This window comes from Dendrobates tinctorius, unplaced genomic scaffold, assembly GCF_039654945.1.
Source record: "Dendrobates tinctorius isolate UK_male_01 unplaced genomic scaffold, ASM3965494v1 ptg000017l, whole genome shotgun sequence".
In the NCBI taxonomy this organism is placed as follows: Eukaryota; Metazoa; Chordata; class Amphibia; order Anura; family Dendrobatidae; genus Dendrobates; species Dendrobates tinctorius.
This window is the reverse complement of record NW_027361685.1, coordinates 8,783,224-8,799,445: the sequence shown is the minus strand read 5'-3', so window position 1 is coordinate 8,799,445 and position 16,222 is coordinate 8,783,224. Positions and strand designations below refer to the sequence as shown.

Below are 16,222 nucleotides of genomic sequence, written 5' to 3'. Positions count from 1 at the left end.
GCTCTGCTTCTCTGTCAGTCATGTAGGGCTTACTGCATCACCATCTGGCCTGGTCCTGGGGGCGGTCCTAATTACATCATCAGTCCGGGAACCTGTGAGTGATGACCTGATTCCTCAAATACCTTGGACTGGTCTTGCAAGCCACCAGATATATTCTTGGTTCCCCTGCGTGTTACTGTGTGAATTGCTATAGTTAACTCTGACCTCAGCCTGGATTTCTGACCATTCTATTGCCTGCCGTTTTTGTACCTCTGCCTCTCTTCCGATTTTTTGATGCTGACCTTCGCTTGGATTTCTGACCCTTCTGCTGCCTGCTGATTCTGTACCTTTGCTGCCCTTCTGGTTTTACTGACCTTGGCCCAGACTTTTGACTCTTCCTCTGCCTGCTGATTTTGCACCTCTGCTGCCCTCCGGCCTCTGACTCCTGCCTCCTGACCACAATTATGGGTTTTAGTTTTAACCCCTTGGCGGCCGTCCTGCTCTGGTCCACTGCTCCACCAAACAGCTACCCACTGGGCCTTGCTACAATTCCAGATCCCTGTATAGGGGTTAAGGGTCTTGGGGTTACTCGGGGTCCTGTTCCTACTGCAGCCCAGATTCACAGACGACCGTCACATTATATCCGGCCCAAAAAACTGCTTTTTGTATATATGTCCATCATATATAAAAGCAGTCTCCTGAACTTTTTTTTTCCCTTCTTCTCCTGCCTTAGCTGATTTCTTGGCCTAACACCTGCTTCAGTGCACAGCCTGAAGGAACACTCCCATCTTCCTATACCAGAATGCTGCAGCCTGGAGACTTCAAGGGAAATGCTGAGCATCAGAAATCCACATTCCTGGGATGTCGGCCTCTGGGCAGCTCTGGTCGTGCTGGCCCAGAGGCTCAGGTATTGCCCACAAATGTGGCTAATCTTTTGTTACCCGTCTTTCTCTCGTTTTCTCAGAAATCTCTGTGTGTGAAGGCTTCTGTGGATTGTGGTTCCGCAGGCAACTTCATGGATTTTTTGCTTGCAAGGAATCTTGGTGTACCTTTGCTAAGACTTAATTCCACTATTCACACCACTGCAATTAATGGTCCATCTATTGTTCAGGGTGGAGTGGAATTTGTTACTACAGAAATTGCTATGTCAGTGGGGGCATTACACATAGAAAATATGTCATTTTTTGTTATTCACAATTTATCACATGCGGTTGTTTTAGGTATGCCATGGTTGTGCTAGCATAATCCTGTTACTGACTGTCACTTAGGTGATATCGTGCGCTGGAGTCCACAATGTCAGAATCACTGTATGTCGCTGTCAGTGAACCAAATTAAAATTAAAACCCCCTTTATACCATATGCATTCAGGGACTATGAGGATGTTTTTTCCATAGTGGAGTCTGAGACATTACCTCCTCATAGAGAGTATGACTGTCCTATAGACTTGGTCCCAGGTGCTCGTCTCACTAAGGGGAGAATATTTAACCTCTCTGGTCCAGAGCGTGAAGCCATGAATGACTACATAGCAGACAGCTTGCAAAAAGGTTTTATTAGACCCTCCACTTCACCTGTAGGGGCTGGGTTTTTCTTTGTGGAAAAAAAAGATGGTGGACTCAGACCTTGTATTGATTATCGTGAGCTGAACGCTATTATTGTAAAAAAACAGTATCCGCTTCCACTCATCCCTGATCTGTTTAATCAGCTACTTGGAGCCCGTTGGTTCTCTAAGCTTGATCTCTGGGGAGCTTACAATCTTGTCTGCATCAGAGATGGAGATGAGTGGAAAACCGCGTTTAACACGCCCCTTGGTCATTTTGAGTACCTTGTTATGCCGTTTGGGTTAAGTAACGCACCTGCCGTGTTCCAAAACTTTGTGAATGATATCTTCAGGGATATCTGTGGGGTATATGTAGTGGTTTATTTAGATGACATCCTGATCTACTCTGCTGATGTTCTTACACACACGCATCATGTCCGTTCTGTGCTCCAGAGACTTAGAGAACATTTTCTATTTGCCAAGCTGGAGAAGTGTGTTTTTATGGCTGACAAGGTACAATTTTTGAGGTACATGATTTCTGCTAAGGGGTTCTGCATGGATCCTGCCAAGATCCGACGCATTAGCGAATGGGTGCAACCCAAAACTCTAAAAGCCCTGCAGCGATTCTTGGGGTTTACAAATTACTACTGTAAATTTATCAAAGGCTTCTCTGAGATCGCCAAACCGCTCACGGATCTGACCCGGAAGGGGGCAGACGTGGTTAATTGGAAGTCTGAGGCACTTCAGGCATTCTCTGTTTTAAAGGCTTGTTTTTCTGCCAACCCAATATTAATCCAGCCTGATCTAGACCGCCCCTTTGTGGTAGAGGTTGATGCCTCTGAGGTTGGAGTAGGGGCAGTGCTTTCCCAAGGCACTGCCTCCCTCACTCAACTCCGTCCATGTGCCTTCTTTTCCCGAAAATTTTCTCCTACTGAGAAAAATTATGATATAGGGAATCGGGAATTGTTGGCCATAAAGTGGGCCTTCGAGGAATGGCGCCACTTCCTCAAAGGTGCTAAACACAAGGTTACAGTGATCACAGATCACAAGAACCTGACTTACTTGGAGTCAAGCTAAAAGACTGAATCCTAGGCAGGTAAGGTGGGCTTTGTTCTTCTCAAGGTTTAACTTTGTGATCACGTTTCGTCCAGGGACTAAAAATGTAAGGGCTGATGCCCTCTCTCGAAGTTTGTGCCCCTCACAGGCTGAGGATTCTGAACCAGTTCCAATACTGGCCAATGGGATCGTTGTCTCGGCAGTGTCTCTGGACCTTCTGGAGGAGATCCGTAGGTCCTCAGAGCCAGCCCCGGACGCGACACCCCCCCCAGAAATTGTTCGTTCCAGACCCGTTTCGCCTACAAGTTCTGAAGGAGTCGCATGACTCTGTCCTGGCAGGCCATCCTGGTGTCAATAATACTGCCAGACTAGTGACTAGTAATTTTTGGTGGCTGATGTTGGTTAAGGACTGTAAAGATTACGTCATCCATTTTAAGTTTATGCTTAGAACATACAACACTGCCCTTCACCTCTCCAAACAAACCTATTTCAACACCCTCATCACCTCACTGTCCAATAACCCGAAACGTCTCTTTGACACTTTTCATTCTCTACTCAATCCAAGAGTACAGGCCCCAACCACGGAGCTCCGAGCTGACGATCTGGCCAATTACTTCAAAGAAAAAATTGACCAGATCCGACAGGAAATTATCTCCAAATCCCCTCATACCATGCACTGTCCTCCCTCCCCCACTGCATCTAACTCACTCTCTGATTTTGAACCAGTCACAGAAGAAGAAGTAAGCAGGCTCCTTGCATCTTCTCGCCCAACTACTTGCACCAGTGACCCATTTCCGTCACATCTCCTCCAGTCCCTTTCCCCTGCTGTCACCCCTCACCTAACTAAAATATTTAACCTCTCTCTCTCTTCTGGTATTTTTCCCTCCTCATTTAAGCATGCCATCATACATCCACTACTTAAAAAACCATCCCTCGACCAAAACTGTGCCGCTAACTATAGACCTGTCTCTAATCTTCCCTTCATCTCTAAACTCCTGGAACGCCTGGTCCACTCCCGTCTTATCCGCTATCTCTCAGAAAACTCTGTTCTCGACCCTCTCCAATCCGGTTTCCGCTCTTTACACTCCACTGAAACTGCCCTCACTAAAGTCTCTAATGATCTGCTAACAGCTAAATCAAATGGTCATTACTCCATGCTAATTCTCTTGGATCTCTCTGCAGCATTCGACACTGTGGATCATCAGCTCCTCCTCACTATGCTCCGCTCCATTGGCCTCAAGGACACCGTTCTCTCCTGGTTCTCCTCCTATCTCTCCGACCGCTCCTTTACTGTTTCTTTTGCCGGTTCCTCCTCCTCTCACCTTCCCCTTACTGTTGGGGTTCCTCAAGGATCGGTTCTAGGCCCCCTCCTCTTCTCCTTGTACACTGCCCCTATTGGTCAAACAATCAGTAGATTTGGTTTCCAGTACCATCTCTATGCTGATGACACCCAATTATACGCTTCTTCTCCTGACATCACGCTAGCCTTTCTAGAAAACACTGGCGATTGTCTAAACGCTGTGTCTAATATCATGTCCTCACTATATCTGAAACTGAACCTGTCAAAGACTGAACTCCTGGTGTTTCCTCCCTCTACTAATGTACCTATACCCGACATTGCTATTTCTGTGTGTGGTTCCACTATTACTCCCCAGCAACATGCCCGCTGTCTTGGGGTCATACTTGATTCCGAGCTTTCCTTTGCCCCCCACATTCGATCACTGGCTCGCTCTTGTCATCTGCACCTCAAAAACATTTCTAGAATTCGACCTTTTCTTACTTTTGACTCTGCAAAAACTCTTACTGTTTCTCTTATTCATTCTCGTCTCGACTATTGTAACTCTCTTCTAATCGGTCTCCCTCTTACCAAACTCTCCCCTCTCCAATCTGTCTTGAATGCTGCAGCCAGGATCATATTCCTCGCCAATCGTTACACCGATGCCTCTACCTTGTGCCAGTCATTACACTGGCTACCCATCCACTCCAGAATTCAGTATAAACTTATTACCCTCACCCACAAAGCCCTCCATGGCTCAGCACCACCCTACATCTCCTCCCTTGTTTCAGTATACCACCCTACCCGCGCCCTCCGTTCTGCTGATGACCTGAGGTTAGTATCCTCAATAGTCAGAACCTCCCACTCCCGTCTCCAAGACTTTACACGTGCGGCGCCAATTCTTTGGAATGCACTTCCCAGGTCAATACGATTAGTCCCCAATCCCCACAATTTTAAGCGTGTCCTGAAAACGCATTTATTCAGACTGGCCTATCGCCTCAACACATTAACCTAACCTATCCCTGTGTGGCAGAGCCAAAAGTTTTACCATAACCAGGTTCCCAGCATCATGTTCCCACATGCTTTATGCATCCATTAGCCCTCTGTGTCTGTACTGTTACACACTTAACATTATGGCTGGTCCATACAATCAGAGCAACTGTTACCACCCACCTTTCGTGTCTCCCTCTTTCCTCATAGACTGTAAGCTTGCGAGCAGGGCCCTCACTCCTCTTGTTATTTGTTATCATCTACTGTATGTGATTATTGTTATGCTGTAATGTCTATTGTCTGTACAAATCCCCTCTGAAATGTAAAGTGCTGCGGAATATGTCGGCGCTATAAAAATAAAATTTATTATTATATTATTATTATTATTATTACTAGCTTGCAAAACCTGTGCTCGTGCCAAGTCCCCCCATAATCGGCCTGCCGACTGGCTCCAGTCCTTGCCCGCCCCAGAGAGTCCATGGACCCACATCTCCATGGACTTCATTACTGACCTGCCGCCCTCAGAAGGGAAGAGATGTATCTGGGTGGTGGTGGACAGGTTCTGTAAGCAGTGCCATTTCGTTCCCCTGTCTGGACTACCTAATTCAGAAACTTTGAGTAAGTTGTTTATCATTCATGTAATACGACTGCATGGCACTCCGGTGAATATCATGTCCGACCGAGGTACCCAGTTCGTTTCTAAATTCTGGAAGGCATTCTGCAAATGCATTGGCGTTGAATTATCCTTCTCCTCCGCTTACCACCCTGAGACCAATGGTCAAACTGAGCGTACCAACCAGGCCCTAGAGCAGTATCTCCGCTGCTATGTCTTGGAACATCAGTCCGATTGGGTGGAACATCTTCCGTTAGCGTAATTCGCCCTAAATAATCAATACCAAGAATCCATCAAAACCACCCCGTTCTTCTGCAATCATGGTTTGCACCCACGTGTTGGTTCATTTTCGGCTAAGATGTCGGAGCTCCCGGAGGTAGAGAAATCCATACATCACTTAAGGACCATCTGGTCGGAGGTGAACACAAACTTAAAAGGCTCCCAGGTCAAACAGGCTTTGGCCTCAAATAGACGGCGGTCCAAGGGGGCCGCACCTGGGAGTTGGGGAAAAAGTTTGGCTGTCTACCAAGAACATTAAGCTTAAGGTACCATCTGCCAAACTGGGTCCCAGATTTATTGGTCCCTATGAGATATTAGAGGTAAATAATCCGGTAGCCTTTCGTTTAAAGCTCCCTCAGGCTTTTAAAATACCCAATGTTTTCCACAAAACCCTCCTCAAGATGTACCGCTCCCCAATTCATCCTGTCCAGTCCCCTCCTCCTCCAGTTTTGGTCAAGGGTGCATTGGAGTACGAAGTCAAGGGTATCCTTGATTCCCGTTTGGTGAGAGGGTCCATGCAATATTTGGTGCACTGGAAGGGCTACGGCCCAGAGGAGACGTCCTGGGTCCCCGCTAGTGACATCCATGCCAAGGGGTTAATTAGAAGGTTTCACCTCCTTCACCCTGACAAACCGGGTTTTGAGGGTCCGGAGGCCCCTCTTAGAAGGGGGGTACTGTCACGTCGCTGTCAGACTCGGGGCCTGCTGTTCTGGCTTCGGCCACTAGGAGGAGCTGGACTGACACGTCGCCGCCAGACTCGGGGCCTGCTGTTCCGGTCTCGGCCTCTAGGAGGCGCCGGACCATTGCATCGCCGTCGGACTCGGGGACGGCTGTTCCTGCCTTGGCCACTGGGAGGCACTGTGGTTCGTCCCTGGGTGAGGGTGGTGACAGAGAAGAGGCTCCTGCGCAGGCATCTGGTGGGCGCAGGCTCCGGCCCTCTGTCAGTCATGTACGGCTTACTGCATCACCATCTGGCCTGGTCATGGGGGCGGTCCTAATTACATCATCAGTCCGGGAACCTGTGAGGGATGACCTGATTCCTCAAATACCTTGGACTGGTCTTGCAAGCCACAAGATATATTCTTGGTTCCCCTGCGTGTTACTGTGTGAATTGCTATAGTTAACTCTGACATCAGCCTGGATTTCTGACCATTCTATTGCCTGCCGTTTTTGTACCTCTGCCTCTCTTCCGATTTTTTGACGCTGACCTTCGCTTGGATTTCTGACCCTTCTGCTGCTTGTTGATTCTGTACCTTTGCTGCCCTCCGACCTCAGACTCCTGCCTCCTGATCACGATTACGGGTTTTAGTTTTAACCCCTTGGCGGCTGTCCTGCTCTGGTCCATTGTTCCACCAAACAGCTAACCCCTGGGCCCTGCTACAATTCCAGATCCCTGTATAGGGGTTAAGGGTCTTGGGGTTACTCGGGGTGCTGTTCCTACTGCAGCCCAGATTCGCAGACGGCCGTCACAATAAAGATAGAGAGATTTTTTTTTCTTTGCGTTGGAGGGTCCAATTCCAGCTATTGCTGTGTGATCTGTGATTTCTATCTACTCCACTGTGTACAGGATAATAGAGTATAATAAAGTAGTTATGGACGTGACGTAACTAACATTGTGCAGTGACTCTGCTTTCCATATAGTGATGGATATTTCTTGTTGCTGAAACTGTGATTTTTTTTCGCTTTAAATCTTTTTTAAACCACTTTGATCAGTGCGATCCTACAACATACAAGCCTCTGATGGCTCCGGTGATGCCCTGTACTACTGTAGTGCCGTGTATCATCACTGCCTGTCAGTGTAATACTAACGGCCCCATACACATGAGATCAGAGTTGGCTGATCGGTCATTTGGCAGACGGCGATCTCTCCCGACTCCCCCATACACACAAATATTCCAGCTTTCCTGTGGTCTGTATGAGAGAGTCGCCTCCAGACTCCTCTAGAGGAGGATTATCTACAGGAAGAACAGACGGATTATCCTCTGAAATTCAGGATGTCAGATCCTTCTCTACCCTGACATCATCTGTCGGGAGGCCCCCAAATACATTATATGGTCGGCCAAACCTCCCGAAATCAGTGCTTTCATGGAGCTTTAGTCTAATGTGTATGGGGGCGTTATAAGGTAACTTATTGGACGCTGCCTCTGGCCCGGCCTAATAGACCTTCATACATTGCAGCCCAGACCCCATTATTAGGCATGTAAGTATCGGAGTAACTAGGCCGCCCCATACTATCGAGTACTTGGGGGCGGGGGGCATTCAGCCGAACTCTGTCACACCTTCTTAGATGTCATGTTTGCTTTTCACAGCAGCAAGTGGTTTTGTTGAAACCTCATCTGTGCCGTCCCTGCGGTGTACATCTATGTTCTGGGGCACAAAAAGATTCATTTCTTTTTAATAAATGTTCAACATGTTAAAAATTATAAAATGTGTCTTCTGCTTTTTGCATATTTTTTTCTTCTTACAAGAATTGTTGGAGCCAATTTTTCTTTAGAAACATTTTAATATCGGCTTTTTCTGGAGTTTTTCTTGTAATATAGGAAAGTCTAAGGCCAGAAATAATCCCCATAAATCACTGTACATGGAGACTTTGGGATCAGATCATTTCTGTCCGTTGTGTTTGTCGAAACAAAAAATCTTTTCTAAAAGCCTCAAACTTCTGTGTGTGTCTCAGAGCTGAGATCTAACGGGATAGAAGATTCCAGTGCGGGGAAGACGGGAAACCTTCATATAGACGGCCGGTGGGGATGGAGGCAGTGACCGACTCTGGCCAAATCTGTCTCTAGAGCCGCAGTAGAAGATGAAGATGTCGTCCTCATCATGAAGGAGTTATTTCTCATGTCGCGTGTAATGAATATCTCCTGCAGTATTGCTAATGCCGATTCCAGTGTCGGTAATGAGACGAGAATTAGCGTTATGGAAGATGAGTCTATGAGGAACGTGTTCAGCTGCCGACTCCGAGGAGGAAACTGCTTGTTGTCTGTGGCCTAAATATATAGGTTTTATTAGTAGATGTCAGGGAAGAAAACAACCCTGTAAAATAATAAATCTCCTCATATGTTTCCCTTATTATCTCCAGTAATTGTATTATTACACAGGATTCTTATGATGTTACATCGGATCATCTTCTTCTCATTCAGGTCTCTACAATATCGGATCCTCTCAGTGAAGATCTTCTACAAAAGAGAATTTTCCTGATTTACCCATCAAAGATTGATATGGACAAAGACAAGATGGCGGAGAGGATGTTACACCTCACCCTAGAAATCCTCTTCCGGCTCACTGGAGAGGTGAGAGATTCTGATGACGTCACATTACATCATTCTTATCTATGGGAATAACAGATGGACAGAACTGGAAAGGTGAGGACTCTGGAAATGTCTGTAGTGAGATTTATTAATGTGTCTCTCCATAACCAGGATTACACAGTGGTGAACAAGACCTCTAGTGATCGCTGTCAGGACCCTGTGTCTGAGGGATGGGGAAGACCCCTGAGCCCAATCACAGGGCCTCCACCTCACCCACTGATCCATAAGGACGTCAATGACCAGAAGATCCTAGAACTCATCTACAAGATGATTGAGCTGCTGACTGGAGAGGTGACACTGCTGGGAATGCTGGGACATTATACAGTAACACTATGAAGGGATCGGGGGGATGACGGTATCATTGTATGTGTCAGGTTCCTATGAGGTGTCAGGATGTCGCTGTCTATTTCTCCATGGAGGAGTGGGAGTATTTAGAAGGACACAGAGATCTGTACAAGGATGTCATAATGGAGGTTCCCCAGCCCCTCACATCACTAGGTAATAGACAGGACTAAATACACATGGCCTATAATTATCTGTATGTAGAGAATGAATTCAGTCCCTGTATGTGTTTCCTCCAGATCTATCCAGTAAGAGGACAACACCAGAGAGATGTCCCCATCCTCTTCTTCCACAGGACTGTAACCAAGAAGATTCCAATGTTCCTCAGGATCATCAGGTAGGTGGAGATAAGGTGTCAGGAGATCTCCCCTTTGATGTGTAGACGGCTGTGAAGGTCTTGTGCTCAGTCTTGTTTTATCCACCAGTATTATATGTTTTATACTTGTGTAATGAGAACGGTGGAGATGGCAGGATTAGAGCTGATCATAGATGGGACTTCTCCATCTGTCAGTGACTTTCACAATATGTGTTTCAGGGTGAAGATCTGACCCATATTAATACTACAGAGACATATGTGAGGGGTGATGAGTGGTGTAAAGAGGAGATTCCCACATATGACTGCCCAGGTGAGTAGTAACCACTAGTGTTGAGCGATACCATCCGATATCATGAAATATCGGATCGGATTGGATCGGACCGATACCCAAAAAGTATCGGATATCGCCGATTCCGATACTGGAAACCAATGCAAGTCAATGGGACAGAAATATCGGAATTAAAATAAACCCTTTCTTTCCTTGTAGGTTAATTCTACATGAAGAAAAACAACTAATAATAATATAGAATGTATTGGGGAAGGTGGAGGAGACATTAAAGGCATAGAGGTTTAGCCCAATCAAATGGAATAGCAGGAATAATTTTTTTTTTTTAAAGACGTTCGGAGTTACAAAGATATTGACTATGTTAACCTTTTTTATATTCTGTCAGATATGTATGTTTCACTACTTCCATGCTCTTCACCTTCTTTTTTACTTCTCCCACACTTTCTCCTTCATGATCCTCAGCAGCAGCAGCATCTTTTTCATCAATTTCTTCTTCACCTTATTCATCTTCTTCTTCTTTACCTTCTTCCTATTATTCTTTTTTTTTACATTCTTCATATTCTTCTTAATCAAATATTATTCTTCTTCATATTCTACTTCTTCATCTTCTTTCTATTCTTCTTCTTCAACATATTCTTATTTGTGACAGGCATTCCTGTAGTTGTTATCTATAAAAGTTTGAAGATTAGGCCTTCCATTCTGCCTGTCACAAAAGATTTACAACAGGATTTGTCCGCGTTCAGTTTGGCCTGCAGCAGCAGGCATTTTCCAGGGGCACCACGAGGAGGAACGGACTCACCCCCATACACTGCTTAGTCTTCTTCTGCTTATAATTTAGATATCTTTTGCTGTGATTTTTAGTCTTATGCTTAATGTTCTTCTGCTTTTTGTTCTTCTGCTTTTTGTTCTTCTGCTTCTTGGTCATCTGCTTCTGGTCTTCTGTCTCTTGTTGTTCTGTATTTTGGTGGTTGTCTTCATGTTCTTTGTCCTCTTGGTCATCTTCTTCAGGGTCATCTTTTTGGTCTTCTTCGGGGTGGTCTTCCGGGTCGTCGTCTTCAGGGTCATCGTTTTCGTGGTCGTCGTCTTCTTCGGGGTGGTCTTCAGGGTCGTCGTCTTCAGGGTCGTCGTTAGGGAGATCCAGAGTGATAACCAAAAACCATTTCCAAAGGCTTGAACTTGGAAATGTAGCAGAAGGTACAAGAAGGCTGAGGAACTGCCGAGAACCAGCTGACGGTACTGGAACCCGGATGGGTAGCAGAAGGAACAAGAGCCAATGGCACTACCGAGGACCAGCTGACGTTACTGGAACCCAGTTACTAAGCAGGAGGTACCTGTGCTAGAAAGCACTACCAAGGACCAGCAGATGTTGCTGGAACTCGGATACCGAGATGGAGGCACCTAAGCCAAAGGCACTGCCGAGAACCAGCTGATGGTGCTGGAACCCGGAGGGGCAGCAGAAGGAACAAGAGACAATGACACTACTGAGGACCAGCTGATGGTGCAGGAACCTGGTTACTAAGCAGGAGGTACCTGTGCTAGAAAGCACTACCAAGGACCAGCAGACGTTGCTGGAACTCGGATACCGAGAAGGAGGCACCTAAGCCAAAGACACTGCCGCGAACTAGCTGACGGTGCTGGAACCCAGATGGGTAGCAGAAGCTGCAAGAGCCAATGGAACTAGCGAGGACCATCTGACGGTGCTGGAACCCGTAGGGGCAGCAGAAGGAACAAGAGCCAATGGCACTACCGAGGACCAGCTGACGGTGCTGGAACCTGGTTACTAAGCAGGAGGTACCTGTGCTAGAAAGCACTACCAAGGACCAGCAGACGTTGCTGGAACTTGGATACCGAGAAGGAGGAACCTAAGCCAAAGGCACTGCCGAGTACCAGCTGACGGTGCTGGAACCCGGATGGGTAGCAGAAGCTGCAAGAGCCAATGGAACTAGCGAGGACCAGCTGACGGTGCTGGAACCCGGAGGGGCAGCAGAAGGAACAAGAGCCAATGGCACTACCGAGGACCAGCTGACAGTGCTGGAACCTGGTTACTAAGCAGGAGGTACCTGTGCTAGAAAGCACTACCAAGGACCAGCAGATGTTGCTGGAACTCGGATACCGAGATGGAGGCACCTAAGCCAAAGGCACTGCCGAGAACCAGTTGATGGTGCTGAAACCCGGAGGGGCAGCAGAAGGAACAAGAGGCAATGGAACTACCGAGGACCAGCTGACGGTGCTGGAACCTGGATGGGTAGCAGAAGGAACAAGAGCCAATGGCACTACTGAGGACCAGCTGACGGTGCTGGAACCTGGTTACTAAGCAGGAGGTATCTGTGCTAGAAAGCACTACCAAGGACCAGCAGACGTTGCTGGAACTCGGATACCGAGAAGGAGACACCTAAGCCAAAGGCACTGCCGAGAACCAGCTGACGGTGCTGGAACCCGGATGGTTAGCAGAAGCTGCAAGAGCCAATGGAATTAGCGAGGATGAGCTGACGGTGCTGGAACCCGGAGGGGCAGCAGAAGGAACAAGAGACAATGACACTACTGAGGACTAGCTGACGGTGCTGGAACCTGGTTACTAAGCAGGAGGTACCTGTGCCAGAAAGCACTACCAAGGACCAGCAGACGTTGCTGGAACTTGGATACCGAGAAGGAGGCACCTAAGCCAAAGGCACTGCCGAGAACCAGCTGACGGTGCTGGAACCCGGATGGGTAGCAGAAGCTGCAAGAGCCAATGGAACTAGCGAGGACGAGCTGATGGTGCTGGAACCCGGAGGGGCAGCAGAAGGAACAAGAGGCAATGGCACTACTGAGGACCAGCTGACGGTGCTGTAACCTGATTACTAAGCAGGAGGTACCTGTGCTAGAAAGCACTACCAAGGACCAGCAGACGTTGCTGGAACTTGGATACCGAGAAGGAGGCACCTAAGCCAAAGGCACTGCCGAGAACCAGCTGATGGTGCTGGAACCCGGATGGGTAGCAGAAGCTGCAAGAGCCAATGGAACTAGCGAGGACCAGCTGACGGTGCTGGAACCCGGAGGGGCAGCAGAAGGAACAAGAGCCAATGGCACTACCGAGGACCAGCTGACGGTGCTGGAACCTGGTTACTAAGCAGGAGGTACCTGTGCTAGAAAGCACTACCAAGGACCAGCAGACGTTGCTGGAACTTGGATACTGAGAAGGAGGCACCTAAGCCAAAGGCACTGCCGAGAACCAGCTGACGGTGCTGGAACCCGGATGGGTAGCAGAAGCTGCAAGAGCCAATGGAACTAGCGAGGACCATCTGACGGTGCTGGAACCCGGAGGGGCAGCAGAAGGAACAAGAGCCAATGGCACTACCGAGGACCAGCTGACGGTGCTGGAACCTGGTTACTAAGCAGGAGGTATCTGTGCTAGAAAGCACTACCAAGGACCAGCAGACGTTGCTGGAACTCGGATACCGAGAAGGAGACACCTAAGCCAAAGGCACTGCCGAGAACCAGCTGACGGTGCTGGAACCCTGATGGTTAGCAGAAGCTGCAAGAGCCAATGGAATTAGCGAGGATGAGCTGACGGTGCTGGAACCCGGAGGGGCAGCAGAAGGAACAAGAGACAATGACACTACTGAGGACTAGCTGACGGTGCTGGAACCTGGTTACTAAGCAGGAGGTACCTGTGCCAGAAAGCACTACCAAGGACCAGCAGACATTGCTGGAACTTGGATACCGAGAAGGAGGCACCTAAGCCAAAGGCACTGCCGAGAACCAGCTGACGGTGCTGGAACCCGGATGGGTAGCAGAAGCTGCAAGAGCCAATGGAACTAGCGAGGACGAGCTGATGGTGCTGGAACCCGGAGGGGCAGCAGAAGGAACAAGAGGCAATGGCACTACTGAGGACCAGCTGACGGTGCTGGAACCTGGTTACTAAGCAGGAGGTACCTGTGCTAGAAAGCACTACCAAGGACCAGCAGACGTTGCTGGAACTTGGATACCGAGAAGGAGGCACCTAAGCCAAAGGCACTGCCGAGAACCAGCTGATGGTGCTGGAACCCGGATGGGTAGCAGAAGCTGCAAGAGCCAATGGAACTAGCGAGGACCATCTGGCGGTGCTGGAACCCGGATGGGTAGCAGAAGGTACCCATGAAAAAAAAAGTTGCAAGGCCGCGAGCCGGCCGCAGTTACCGAAACTCACAGTCCTACAGGGGGTGCTTGTCCTATTGGCACTATGGAACCAGCCTTTGTTGCCAGATTCCGCAGCCCACATAGGAAGCCCATAAACTGCAGGCACCACAGACTCAGCTAACCCGACCGCAACACGACAGGACAACGTATTGGTGGCAAAGTTACATTGACACTACCCGGAAACAGCAGGCGTGCTGGAACCAGGCTGGGCAGGAGGGAGTACCTGTGCCAAAGACAATTCCGGGAAACAGCTGGTGGTGCTGGAACCCAGGGAAAAGACTACAAACAGAGTGGAGACATAGGCCTAATTGGAGCAAGTTTAAAATCTGTAGTTGTGTGAGTGTGGACAGAGCAAGAGAAATTGCCGGACACACAGCTGGGGATCAGATGACATTTCTGAACCCCAATAACACTGGCGCATATGTTGACTGTGCAGACGGCACTTCTGAGCAGCAACTGGCGATGTTGGAGTCCAGGGTCAATCAGGGTGTAGGCTGAGGCCTAAATTCATCAAGTTTAATATCTGTTGTAGACTACTACTGATTTTAAACGTGCTCCAATTAGACCTCTGGCTCCACTCTGTCTCTAATACTTCCCCTGGCCTCCAACCCCGCCAGTTGCTGCTCAGAAGTGGCGGCTGCACAATCAACACTTGTTCCTGTGTTACTGGGGTTCAGTAACGTCAGCTGTTCCCCTGATGTGTGTCCGGCAATGTCTCCTGCTCTGTCCACATTCCAATGTGGACAGAGCAGGAGACATTGCCGGACACACATCAGGGGAACAGCTGACGTTACTGAACCCCAGTAACACAGGAACAAATGTTGATTGTGCAGACGGCACTTCTGAGCAGCAACTGGCGGTGTTGGAGGCCAGGGTAAATACTAGAGACAGTGGAGCCAGAGGCTTAATTGGAGCAAGTTTGAAATCAGTGAAATCAGTAGTAATGTGAATGTGGAGGCAGCAGTAGACATTGCCGGACACACAGCAGGGGAACAACTGGCGTTACTGAACCCCATTAACACTGGAGCATGTGTTTTTCTCTGTGCAGACGGCACTTCTGAGCAACAACTGGCGGTGTTGGAGCCCAGGGTCATTCATGGAGTAGGCTAAGGCCTAATTGGAGCAAGTTTAATATCTGATGTTGGGATGAATGTGGAGGCAGCAGGAGACTTTGCCGGACACACAGCAGGGGAGCAGCTGGCGTTACTGAACCCCACTAACACAGGAGCTAGTGTTTTTCTCTATGCAGACGGCACTTCTGAGCAACAACTGGCGGTGTTGGAGCCCAGGGTCATTCATGGACTAGGCTAAGGCCGAATTGGAGCAAGTTTAATATCTGATGTTGGGATGAATGTGGAGGCAGCAGGAGACTTTGCTGGACACACAGCAGGGGAGCAGTTTGCGTTATTGAACCCCACTAACACAGGAGCTAGTGTTTTTCTCTGCGCAGACGGCACTTCTGAGCAGCAACTGGCGGTGTTGGAGCCCAGGGTCATTCATGGAGTAGGCTAAGGCCGAATTGGAGCAAGTTTAATATCTGATGTTGGGATGAATGTGGAGGCAGCAGGAGACTTTGCCGGACACACAGCAGGGGAGCAGCTGGTGTTACTGAACCCCACTAACACAGGAGCTAGTGTTTTCTTCTGTGTAGACGGCAATTCTGAGCAACAACTGGCGGTGTTGGAGCCCAGGGATTACAGTTCAGGTGGTAGAAACATGAACACAACAGGAGACCTGGATACTGTTGCCAACCAATTATTTATTCTGGAAGAGGACTGGCAAATTCCGGCGAGATCCAGGCCTTGTTCATTTTCAGAAAAGTAAGCCGGTCAACGTTATCGGAGGATAGTCGCGTGTGACAGTCTGTTAGTACACCACCTGCGGCACTAAAGACGCGTTCCGATAATACACTAGCAGGAGGGCAAGCCAGCACCTCTAATGCATACTGGCTAAGCTCTGGCCATGTATCCAGCTTAGAGACCCAAAACTTGAAGGGGGAAGAGCTATCTTCGAGTACACTGAGAGGGCAAGACATGTAGTCTGTCACCATCTGACGGAAACGTTGCCTCCTGCTGACTGGAG

At 48.4% G+C, this 16,222-nt stretch overlaps 1 protein-coding gene across 2 annotated transcripts in view; it reads left to right on the top strand.

Annotated features, from left to right (window-relative positions):
* The first annotated feature begins 695 nt into the window (after positions 1 to 695).
* Positions 696 to 16,222, top strand: part of LOC141082272 (uncharacterized) — a 35,207-nt gene continuing 19,680 nt past the window's right edge. For both annotated transcript variants that reach the window (XM_073566214.1, XM_073566213.1), the window contains exons 1-6: positions 696 to 886; positions 8,871 to 9,020; positions 9,150 to 9,329; positions 9,413 to 9,536; positions 9,620 to 9,717; positions 9,916 to 10,006. In XM_073566214.1, the coding sequence (XP_073422315.1) occupies positions 782 to 886; positions 8,871 to 9,020; positions 9,150 to 9,329; positions 9,413 to 9,536; positions 9,620 to 9,717; positions 9,916 to 10,006 (748 nt within the window). In that variant the 5' untranslated portion in view covers positions 696 to 781. The remainder of the gene's footprint in view (positions 887 to 8,870; positions 9,021 to 9,149; positions 9,330 to 9,412; positions 9,537 to 9,619; positions 9,718 to 9,915; positions 10,007 to 16,222) is intronic.